The sequence below is a fragment of the Strix aluco genome, chromosome 1 (assembly GCF_031877795.1).
Source record: "Strix aluco isolate bStrAlu1 chromosome 1, bStrAlu1.hap1, whole genome shotgun sequence".
Classification (NCBI taxonomy): Eukaryota; Metazoa; Chordata; class Aves; order Strigiformes; family Strigidae; genus Strix; species Strix aluco.
In genome coordinates this window covers 66463059-66475730 of record NC_133931.1, presented here as the reverse complement: position 1 = coordinate 66475730, position 12672 = coordinate 66463059, and the positions used below count along the sequence as shown (strand labels likewise).

At 42.3% G+C, this 12672-nt stretch overlaps 1 protein-coding gene across 4 annotated transcripts in view; it reads right to left on the bottom strand.

Moving 5' to 3' along the window:
* The window catches only part of GLIPR2 (GLI pathogenesis related 2), a 42675-nt gene that overhangs the window by 27194 nt on the left and 2809 nt on the right, over positions 1–12672 (bottom strand). For 3 of the 4 annotated variants that reach the window (XR_012623183.1, XR_012623187.1, XM_074823552.1), the window contains exon 2: positions 12167–12292. Coding sequence is in view for 2 of the 4 variants with exons in the window: in XM_074823552.1 (XP_074679653.1) it covers positions 12167–12227 (61 nt within the window). In the remaining 2 variants the exon portion in view is untranslated. Of the gene's footprint in view, positions 1–2245; positions 2541–12166; positions 12293–12672 lie in introns of those variants that run through there. The other variant, XM_074823567.1, reaches the window with a different exon arrangement.

The window sequence follows — 12672 nt, the reverse complement described above, 5'->3', positions numbered from 1 at the left end:
GAAAGCTGAGTCAGAGGTACCGATGTCTTCCAACACCCAGCTCTATTCACTGAAGCAAAACCAATGCAAAGTCTCTAGCTCTGATACTTGCAATGAACATTGCTTCGAATATAATTCAACAGCTAGTAACAACACATTACTAGAGAGTTTTTAATCAAAGAACTGAGATTTTCAACAGCAAAATTTCTTTGCCTGAGGATATTTAGACCTCAAGATAAGATTTACTGAAGACAAAAAGTTAAAGAAACTGCTCTGAAGACATTTATTCTAAACCAGTGGCCCCATTTTACATGAATTAGAGCATCCTCAAATTTGTCTCTGCCTTAAACTTTCTGATGCAGGAGAGGAGCCTCTGTTTCAAGGTCAGACAGATCCCAACCTGTTACATTTCCACATACCCTAGTATAGAGAAACATGCCTGCATCATGTCCTCAAGACTACTGCAGCAAGAACATGAGGTATTTTACACAAAACACAGAGGAAGTGGTACTCTGTAAAATAGCTGCTCTCACCCATTGAAAGGCAAACCACACCAAGTGATCTCAGACAGGAATTTGAAAACTTCAATGCACTGGAAAGGGCAGATGGGATTTAGTCAATAAACCAATTGTCAGGACAGGATCTCAGTTTTATGATTCGTCTAAAAATACCACATGCAGCTCAAAGACAGTAACCTGGACCCAGTTTACCATTGATTTGAAAAGCATGACACAAGTGACAAAACATTTTTAACATGTACTTAGATCTCAAGCTCTATTTGTATAACTACTTAGAGATGCAAACATCACCCAAACCTTGGCAAAAGGAGTTTCTGGTCTGTTGTTGCTCCGAAGTGTGAAACAACCAACTGACGTACAGTAATAAATGTGCAGGAAATAACTAAGAAATTAATCGCCTTATGACTGTATTAGCAGTTTGCATATCTGAAAACAAAAGGAGATTTTAATCATTTTGGGATTGGGAGGTGCACAGTAGAACATCTCTACTGCTTTTGCACAATATGTTTTGCTAATGTAATGTACAGCCACTAGACTTATCTAGTATTTGTACTTTTTATGCTATTAGCAAGTAAATGCTGAACTTGATACTTCTCAGCAACTACAGTTATTTAAATTGTTATAAGGTTATTTACTAAATCCCAATCCACTTGAAAACATACGCAGCTTCCAGGACACAGGGCCAAAACCACCCACTGGCAGCTATATGGTGCTTTGCCTGGACTGGGTGTCATACCAGTAAGACCTTTACAGTCACATTTGCAGACAGCTCTGATCTCATCTAGGATGCTGACCTTTAAAAAATGAAAAAGGAAAAAAACACACCCATGCTGAGGCCCGTTAACATGTTACCCGCACAAAGATTTTCATCAAGTTTCTCTGGAAGAGCCTATGGTTCTGAGTGAATAAAGTACTAGGTTTTGCTGAGCATGTCCCATACGTGCTGTTTACGCACAGGACAGACAGACAATATGCTACCAGACTGATTTGTCACAGAAATAACGTCCTAACCACAAGAACAAAAATAAACCATCCAGTTTCATAGCCATTTCAGAAGATCAGCACAGACTTTCACTCATGACTCTAAGAGGATAAAGATACAGAAAGCCCTAGGTACGAGCTCTCTCTTCGTAAGGTCTCCAGCTCCTTGGCAGCTTCAGAGGGGTCTCCCCCAGTTGAGACTGTCAGAGCAGGACACACAGCCAGCAGCAGCGGGGAAAGGACCAACAATGCAGCCAGCAGCAGGGAGAGGCTTCACAAATATCTGCGCAGCTGGTAAGAGACTTAGGAGCTGAGCAAGGCTCTCCTCAGTTAAACGGTAATCAAATCTTAAATTTAAATCCTCTTGACAGGAAGGGTGATAAAAAGCTTCCCCCACTCAAAGCATCGTGCTGCCTATCTGCAAGGCAAGTAAGTTTTGTCAGACAGCTAGACACAAGATAATTTTAAAGCTATAGGGCTTATAATTATTTCATACAGTAAAGCAAAACTACTGTTACCAAATGTAAACTGTATATAAAATACAACTACCTCGGCATTGTGCAGGTTGGGGAAAGCGGGTCGTTTTTCTTGTTTTTTTAATCTAAGCCTGTGTCAAGAGAGGAAGCTCCTCCCAGGCTGTAACATGCACAAATGAAAGCAGCTTTCTCCGAGGAAAGCCACTAAGCTTTAGCAATGCTTTTCGAGCACAGAACTAGGCACGGACATTGTGAGAATACACAGCCAACTGCACGAAGGCATTTGCTCACCTGATTTTCCCATGATCAAGTGGTGGCTTTGTTTTTTTTTTTTTTTTTAATTTCGCCTGCTGCCTCCTCTCTTGACTGAGTTTCGCTGCAAAGTGCCGGCGAACGAAGCGTTTGCAATTTCAGCGCAACTTCCTCAGTCGCCTGCGACCGCAGCTGAAGAAAACTCAGCTGCATGAACCCGCTACCGCCCCTTCAGCACTGGAGTAAGCCTGCCCATGCCTTATAAGGCATCGGGACACCGCTTTATTTTCTTAAAAAGATCCTGTTTAGGGTCAGGAGCTATTTATCCACCACAGTTACCAAGCAGCTCCAAAACACCATATGGTTTCACATACCAATTTAGCTTAGTAATCACGGCTGTCTTCTGATAAGAGGCTGTGAAAACAAATTCTGCTGACCAATAATTCTGCTGCCACAGCGGGCATAATCCCTGAGGTTAATTCATACAGCTAAATACTTGTTAAAGTTTTACCCAGTAACTGTACGTAACATTGAAACAGGCTAATGATAAGACAGTTTGAAGTATGTTTTATGTCTAAAATAAATCACTTTCTTGCACTGTTACAACATAATCTGTAGAAGGTATTAGTAAAATGCAGCATAAGATTTTGCAGGTTAAACAGCCACTGTGCTGATGTTGTATTTCTGTAAAAAGAGCTGGACGTGTGTATGCCTCATTTTATCTGTGCAAGCACACTGTGCCACCGTTATCTTCACACTACAATGAAATACCTCAAGCTAAACTGGCAAATATTAACTAGTTCAACTACAGCAAACATGATACTTTTAACTTCAGGACTGCATCTCCCCAAACAATAGTTACATGCTCCCTAGTCCCTTCTTTTCATCATCACAAAAAATGATCTGAGGTTAACGCTTCCCAATTTTTTACAATGCCTTTCAAAATTTCAAGGTTCTACTTGGTTTTGTGCCAAGTCCGCTGGCTCAGCAGGTTTTAATTATCTTTTATCTACCTCCGGAGGCTGAGCTCCATGACGAGAAAAGAAAACAAAACTCAGAAATAAAAAGAAATAAAAAGGTTTGGTTTTTTCTCCTTTTTAAACAAGTAGCAGCAGCAGGTAGGGAAGGATAACCTCCCTTTACCAACACACTGCTGCTCCTAAGGTTGCTTCACTGTCAAGGCTGAAACACAGGTCGAGGGGGTGTCACTGTCTAATAGCTGATGGGATCACTAAGAAGAGGTATGAGGGCAACTGATCACCACCCAGAGGAGGAAACCGCAGGGTGTGAGATCACACTCATCTCCACAGCTGCCTGACACTTCCCTTCACTGGTAGCAAGGCGGGCAGCAGAGCAGGAGGAAGAGGTCAGAGAAGGTGCAGAAGGAAATCTCTTCCCACTCCCTCTGCTGTGAGTGGCAGTAGTTGGCTGGGGAGCAGGGTGGAGAGCTGGAGCTGGTACTATCAGAGCCCTTTACCTGGAGGTGAAAGCTGCTGTTTTATTTGCTTGCAGGGGTGAACAAACCATGAGCCAGTCTGCAAACCCTAGCCTCTAAAAGCGCTCTGCTAAACTTGAAATACTGGGCTGTACTACTCCTAGGACATACATCAGTGCTCAGCAATACCCTGTACCACCCTATGGCTGTGACGAGGAGTAGAAGGGAATTTAGATTTGCATAGTTGGGAGTCTCTGCTATATGAAATGTTCATGTATATCCTCACAGTTGATTGTTATATTTTATACTGCTTATGTTTTAGAGCTTTATAATATTCATCTGCATTATAAAGCAATATCCCCTTGGGATCTGGACTGCTACTAAGAAAACAGCATCAAGATCTTCAAAAGTGACCAGAGACACCTGCATGCAATTTCCACAGCATCCTCCGGAATCATAACTTGGAAAAGAGGGTTTCTTTGATCTGGTAAAAATCCAGTGTTACCTAACAGGAAAAAAATGGTGTTTTTCCTGATCAGAAAACAAGGAAATCAAAATAACTTCTCAGGCATGAAATATGAAAAGTATCAGTACAAAGTAAACGCAATGACTCATCAGAGAATGGAAAGCAATATAAGCTGAGATACACAGAAACAAAGAGGAAGGAGGGAGCTGGGCTTTTTTAGCATTTTAACATTAGCTGCTGAAACTTCCACACTAAGGAATATTGCTGATCTTATCAGATGGAAATTTGGAGGAAGTATGTACACTAATAATTAAGAATGTAATCAAGTCTTTGAAAATAATAAAAGTGATTAAATTGCTAGGGAAATTTGCAAACTGTAAATCGTTAATATCCTTTTACCAGTTTCAGGTAGTATCAAACATACTGGAATCTGAGTGGAAACAAGCAGGATTTTCCATTTGCATTATGATGTATCAGAGCATCTCCAAATGCATTCTTGTTTAATTACTGCATTTTTGGTTTAATTTAATAAATAAAAGTGGTTTAATTACCACATTTACACAGACAAAACACTAGGATGACACTGGTATTATCTAACAGTGGGCACTGGAAACTATCTTACAGAAAAAGAAATGCTCTGACACAATCAGACCTGAGTCCAGCATTCTGCATCCTATAGCAACACCTAAACACTTCTGGAAAAGATGCAAAAAAAGTACAATGTGGATTGACTCAGTTTTAATTGTTCCATCTTTCTGCTAAAAGGAAAACAGAACAAAAACAGCTGGCTTGAAAAAGTAACACTTAACTATTAAAGACTGGTGTAATAAATATTCTTTCTCAAAATAGGTTATAAAGCACACGAGAAGGAAAAATGCAATTTGAAAGGAAGTGCTTGAATCATTACAATCAGGGAGTTAGAGATAATTCATCTGCAGTAGAGCTATTTCACCTGCATCCTGAAAATGTGTGGCTAAAATTTTGGTGTCAAACTAGTATGTGGCATTCAGATGACAAAAAGATTCCTACCTTTCCTTTTCTCCCACAAAGCAAATCCATTTCACCCATTCGCATCAACTGCTTCTCTTTACCTTGATGTGACTGACCTTAATGCTTGCAGTCTCATAACCTCCTCTGGTACCACCATATGTAAACCCACTTCCTTCCCCTGCTTTGCTTTCCTATCTCTTCTGGAAGCTTCCTGCACTTCTTCCCACCAGCGGTTTCTCTTTGCTGTCCCCCAGTCTGTCCTGTGCAACCTGCAGTTCGCACTGTGATCAGCCCTGGGTAGCCGCTGGTACGCCTGTGGTGCCCCGCAGGTTGCCTCAGGGCATGTGGACCCTTCAAGGCCAGTGTGGTGGAACTGGCAGTGTGAATTTCCAGGCCCAGCTGGGATTGTGCTGCTGCCTGTTGTCTCACACAGCTTAGTCTTCACAGCCACGTGCTGACAGCCTCCTATATTCCTCCAGTACCTTCCACCAGCCAGCCATATATGGCTAAATCTGTAAAGACTCAGGACTAAACAGATGTCTTTTTGACAGAGCAAGAAACCACAGGCAGACCCCAGGTAACCTGTTGTCGTCCCAGAGGTCTGCCTCCACACCACGGAGTACCCATCTCCACCTGGCAAGAGAACCCACCTAAGCAGGACTCTACACCAGCTATGTGTCCATTGCGAGGGCCCCAGTAGCATCATGCATTTCAGCCTGCAGATTTCTGTTCCAGCAGCAGTGCAAGTGATGAAGTAACAGCTGGCCAGCTGCTGCCTATGCAGATCCCCAACTGCTGGCAGGCAGGTTCAGACACATTTAAGGCGGCCTGAGATGAACCTTTTCACACGTGCATGCTCTGATGGGTCCAGTTGATGCTAATGCCTGTCATCATTAATGTCTTGAATCATTCATTCATTCCATCAGTCGGTATGAATCAGGTGCAATTAGGTGTCCGCACTGACTGGGACAGACATATGACAACCTTGTCATACATAAGCCCTGCCAAGGAGGTGTGTATGCCTCCCAGCCTTCTTTTAAACACAACGCTAAGCAGTTTCTCCACAAGTCAAACCATGCATACAAAAAGTTTGTGAACAATACTAAATGTAACAAATCTGTTCTCCTCAGAGACTCTTAACAAGTGACCCTAAGGACCAACAGTATTTCTATGAATATAAATACATCACATATGAATAATGTTATATATGGTGACAAGAACCATGACTGAACAATAAAATTATGCACCAGACTAGCAATCAACTAGAAAACTGCATATTGAGGTAAAAGGAAAACGGGGCAAAAATGATGGTAGAATACTCGAGAATATTCCTCCTGTTCCAGTTTTGCCAGGCTTTGCTTGTGGGACCCAAACTGGTATTGCCATTTCACCTGTAAAGTAATCCAGGCTGTGAAGCAGGTCACAAAAAATTCAACTTTAACAGCTGGAGGTGTTAATTTTTCTTGCAAGAGGAGATATTCATCTCTGCTTTCTAGCTTGACCATAACTCTCAGATGCTGAAGAAAATGAAAAGAACTGAGCTGAAAAAATTACAAAAGTAAGGCTATTCCTCTCTTCTCAGCACTGTGCTGTTACCAGCTGGCCACATCCACAAAACCCTCACACATAAAACAGGAGACTGTCACCGCAGAGTAGTCGTTGACTTTAACTTCTTCCTACACACTGCAAGATAAAAGTAGTGCGTGATTAATCACCAACAACAGTCTTAAGGGCTGGACTCAAAGCAAAGGTTTGGGGGACAGAATGTGGGAATGCTGTGCCAAAGGAAAGTGTGGCACAGGCACTGTCTTTCTCTGGAGAGGCCCATCAGCCTCCCCAGATCACATTCTTCAAGCTCAGTCCTTGACCATCTAAATGTCTGAGAGCACAAGTATACAGATCTCACCAGAGCAGGGCTGTGAAATGCCTGCTTCATCCTCAGGATGTTCCTCAGCATGGGCCAAACTACTGGGCTTCTAGCTTCAGAAAAGCACCAGAGGAAAACCCTCAGCATGGTTGCTCTTCACGAGCTCCAAGCATAAACCTCCATAAGAAGCATCACTTCCCACCTCTGTGGATGCTCAGAGTGGTTCCCCTGCTCCCTGCCATGGAGAAAGACATGGAGCCCCTATGGCTCCATAAAAGGCAGAGGCCAGCTCAACCTCAGGGTACAGAGGAGTTAAGATAAAGAGGGGGAGGAGAGGGTACCCTGGAAGGACCCGTGGCACAAAAAAGGATTTGAGGGCATTCAAAAGGAAGAGAGATTCTGTCAGTGCTATAAAGTGTTACCTCTCTCCTCCGAGGCTGCAGTGGGCTGAACAGTACCTAGCACATGGTGTTAGGACACTTCATGGGCTCTCTGCTTCAGCACAGACCTCAGGCTGAGGTTAAACACCATTCTTCCAGGACCACTGTTCTGTAGCTATGATCAGAAAAGTCCAGTGACAGCCCAGGTGAGCACAAATACACAAAGGAGTCAGATGACTGGGCCAGCTGCTGACCTCCAGTAGCAGCATATCCATACAGAAACACAGTGACTCTGCAGCATCTGTGGTTTTGCCTTCTTGTGCATAGCCCCACACTCTACTACTTTTTATATCAGATCCACATACGCAGTAACCTTTGTTTTAGAAAAACCTCATCCTACTAACTGGAAGCACCTCCTGCTTAACGCCACATATTTAGCCATTACATTAAAATATCCTTGTATATGCACCACTTCATGAGTCAGAAAGTAAATTTGAGCAGTTACTCATGAATGAGATCACACAATTATGATAGGTCCTGAAAACATCAGTTTAAATGTTCAGAAGACAACAAGAAAGCACATCCGATATTGGGAATAACTAGAGAAGAAACAAAGGCAGATTGTGGTACTGTTTAAACCTCTGATTTGCTTGTGCCTTGAATTACATGGGTAGCCCTGGTTTCCTGATCTCAAAAAGGATACAGCAGAAGTGGAAAAAGATCAGAGAAAGGCAACAAGGGCACAGAAGTTTCATACAGAAAACAACAAGGCTTTGAGCAACCTGATCTAGAGGAAAGTATCCCTGCCCATGGCAGGGGAGTTGGAACTAGATGATCTTTAAGGTCCCTTCCAACCCAAACCATTCTATGATTCCATGATTCTTCAGCCAAGGGAAGAGATCATGGAAAGGGAAATTACAGACATTACTACAAGATGATGAGCAACACAGATGGCTAATGACTGTTGATTGTGTCCTCCAATACCAAAATTAGAGGATATTAAAAGAAGCTTGTGGGAACAAGGTTCAAAAAGATGGATGTGGGATGCAACAGAGAAGGTGCTTTGGCAAGGAGTTCTGAGTTTTGTGCACACTGCCTCTTGTCCTACCAGCAGGCACTGCTGAGAAGTGTCTGTCTCCCTCTTCTTCACTCCCTCCCTTCAGGTATTTATACATGCTGATGAGATCCCCTTGAGCCTTCTCGCCTCCAGGCTGAACAGTCCCAGCTCTCTCAGCCTCTCCTCACAGGAGATGTTCCAGTCCCTTAATTGTCTTTGTGGCCCTGCGTTGGACTCACTCCAGTACATCTGTATCTTTCTTGTACTGGCAAGCCCAGTAAAGACTTGCCAGTAAAGACTGAGGTATGGAAGGTATCGAGTACCTCGGCCTTTTCTGTGTCCTGCATCACCAGGCCTCCACCGCATTCATCAGTGAGCCACATTTTCCCTGGTCTTTCTTGTGCTGTTTATGTACTTGTAGATGCCTTTCTTGTTGCCCTTCACATTCTTCACCAGATTCAAGTCCAGGTTGGCCTTGGCTTTCCTAACCCTACCCCCGCAAGATCAAACAGAGGCTCTATTGTCCTGCTGGGTTACCTGCCCCTGCTTCCATCTCCTGTACACTTTCTTATTATGTCTGAGGTCAGTTAGAAGGTCTGTGTCTGTTCCTCCATGTCACCCCTCCATCATCTCCTCTCCAGCAGCTCTCCTACCTGACCTTTACATCAGGCTCTTCTCTTCACAATTCCCCTGCATGAATGTCATGCCCGTATTAGTGACCCATTTAAGTCCTCAAATATAAACCCCAGCACCATCACATCTGCATTCATCACACAGCTTTGGTTCAGTCTTTGTACCCCTGCAGAGTGCTGTTTACCACCCTGGGGCTACGCCCTGTTTTAGCAAGTAGTTCAGCACAGCAGAGGCAGATTTGTAAGGAGAAATCTGATGTTCAAGCTAAATGTTTCACCGAGTTTTATCTTGACCTAAGATTAGCTCAAGGCCAACAGCATGGAATGAATACCCAACAGCAGCTGTAGCTGTCAGATAAACCCCTGGAGCAAGTCTCTGGCTATATTCAATCCAAAAAGAATCCATTTCACACCCAGAGACAGCTCCATGGTGCAAACTGATGAGTGCCAGAATGCTGAGATGGGCACTGGAACACCATCTAGCACTGCTTTTGTTGATCTCTCTCTGTTGTTGATTCTGTGTCCTTCTCATAATTTCATCCAAGTCATTTGGCAGAGTCTTGACTTACCTCACTGGTACATGCAATGAGTTTGCAATGGCACTGCTCATCTACCTTGTTAGCTAACATCATAGTTGGTTTATTAGGCAAGATTTCTCTAGCATGACTGCTTTGTGTTTTCCTTCCTTTGGCTACAGAAACACAATTAAATCCAGAAAAAGTCAAGCTAATAAATCCAGAAAGAAAATACGATTTTTGTTCAATTATATTCTTTGGTACTTTTCCCCTCAATAAGTACTTTTTCCCTTAACAGTCCTCCAGTACACTGGATTTTAGATGCAACAGGCACACTTCCAAAAAAATTCCCAGCGACCCCTGACACCAAGAATGAGGTCACTGCTTATCACTAGCAGTTGAACCACTGTATTGGAGTTGATAAAACATTGCTGGAAGTAGGCATCTAAGCAGGACACACAGACATCTCTGCAATGACAATGAGAACGCTATTCCCAATGCCTTATTTTTTGTTCTTCTTTCCCTCTATGCTTCTACTCAAACTGAAAAGCCACCCCTGTGGCTGAAAGGGCTAATCAAAGAAACCAGAGGAAAACAAAAACAGATGCTAATTACACAGTAGGCATCTCCCAGGCTGCACATCTCCCTGGTGACACCAGCATGGAAAGTGAGTCCCGCTGGCATGCAGCTTTGCTTGCCTTCTCAGGGGGACAGCTGGGGGTAGAGGTGTGTCACCCTTCACCCCTGGGCCTGGACATCAATGCTGGGGCTGGACTGTTTGGCTTGGCAGGACTGATTTTTAGCCAGAGTAGTCTAATGGTCTGGCTAACTCTGCCTGCAAGTCCTACTGCTTTCGTGAAAGAGGCAGTAATGGTGACCTGGTCCAGACTGTCCTTTCACAGTTCTTCTAGTAGTTAAAGCCCTTCCTAAAACTGTGTACTTGGGAGTAGTGCATGCTGAGGCAAAAAATTAAAAAAGCTCAACTGTGAACAAATAACAAAATCACATGTGTATGTCAGGTCTGCTGTGGATCTTCATTCCTACTTCCCAGTTCAGGGATCTTGCCCTCATCTGTTCATGCTGCTCAAAGCTCTGTCACCACAAGTTTACACCTTAGCATTTAGCCTGGCTTATCTCCTGGCTATGCTATTTTCCACCTCTTCCATTCTTGCATGAGGCTCTTACCGTTCCTTTTTGCCTTTTTTATATGAATCAAGCTGAACCAGCTTTTCTGCCAGTTTGCAGTTCTCTGCAAACCTTTTAGGTTGACTGATACTCTGAGAAAGATTTCAGATCCTCCTGTCAGACTTAGTGCCAGCTCTCAGTTTTAAAGTCCTAGGATTGCAGGAATTTCAGCTATTGCTTTTTCTTTTTTTTAAAGATTGCTTTCTAGACTACTTGCTCGTAAAGAAAATTCTGAGTGTCACCTGTAAGAAACAGATGGCAATTAATTTATTTTAAAATAATGTAGGCATCAAGCTATTCTCAAGAAACCTACAGTTTGAACAGTGGGAGATGATAAATCAAATTGGAAACTTGTCTTTCTCCATTGATGCTCAGCAAGTGCTTCCCCCCCCCCTCCCATGAATTCTGTGTTTTACTCAGAACCCTCTAATAAAATCCTTTCTAACAGAATCCTTGCTAACATTAAGTTCATTTTCCTAGCTGTCAGCTGTTATATACCTGTATTTTCAAGATACTTAAGACTATTTAAGATCCTGTATAGATAGCACATTTGACTGAAAACATATGACTACTTATGAAATTTTAATGTCTCTTTTACTATTGCTTAAACTAATAGTCCATCAAATAATGTACAGCCAATATTAAAGTTGACAAAAACTAAATGAAGTTTTGAGTCTTTCATGTGGATTTTAGACAGGATACTTTGGTTTTCCTATCTTATCCTTTTGTCTGATATAATTTTCAAGGTGTTATTTCAATTTTTCTTTTTCAAACTATGCATCTACAGGTGACTGCATTCTGTCTCACCAGTGTTGTTCAGTACTGCCCAGAAGCAGTACCTTCTGTTTCCCTTTTTTCTTCTTTGTTTGTTACTTAACACTTTTAAGATACTGATCATCATGCATAATTTGAATACTACTTACACTGTTTTGCAAAATCATAAAAATGACCAGCATTTGAGAGTAGATAACCTCAGGAAGGTAAAGAAAATTCCTTAAATCTCTGAGACCAGCTGGAGCTGGAGTCTGTACTACCACCTTTAGGCTGTACTACCACCCATCGGCTTACAGTAGAATCCACAAAAGCAGCCGAGTGGACACAGCCTCTCCTCTGCTGTTGCAGCACAGCCTGCCACAGTAACCTAGCTCCTACAAAGGCTGTGGATCCCAACAGCTGAAGACTCCTCATTCCTGATGGATTTAGCTGCAGTAGCTAGAAAGATTACTCACCCCCATTATGGTCCTCTTTGACCATAGCTAAATCTGACAGGGATTTTGGCTTTTCAAGGCAAGGCTTCTGTCTGGGCATAGGGGATTTTCTTGTTAGCTGGTCCAAGACTAGAATTTTTTTCTACAAAAACTGAGGGAGTTTAAAAATGTTATCACACCTCTCTCTTTTTTTTTTTTTTTGTAAGGGAACCTTAAAATATTTACCATTTTCAATTGTAAAGTTCTCTTCATAGATGTAGATGTAAGCTATCTTGCTCCTTCTCATTCTGGAAGGTGTTTCACTCAGGATCACTCTCTACAGCTCGAGATCTTAGTATTTGGAAACAGTTCCTGTGCAGGACAGAATCCAAATTAAGCTTGCTAGTGATTTCTTAGTATTGCAGGTAAAACTAGTTAACCTTGAAGGTTATTGTCAGCAGAAGTAATGAACTGCTATGGGTTTTGATAATGTCAATGTAATCCAGTGCATCTTTATATCTTTAAACAATTTATTATTTGGCCAGATAAATCATCAAATCTGTTTTTCATGTCAGTAATGTGCATCCTTCTATAATTTGTTTAGGCTTTAGAGCACCTGCAGTAGTATTGCTCAAGAGTGGAAAAAAATATGTAGATCCAAAAATAATTAAATACAAATATCAATCTTTATGTGCCTACTTCAGCCATAGTTTACCATATAACTAAATATTTAGGTAAGGCAGATGATGCTG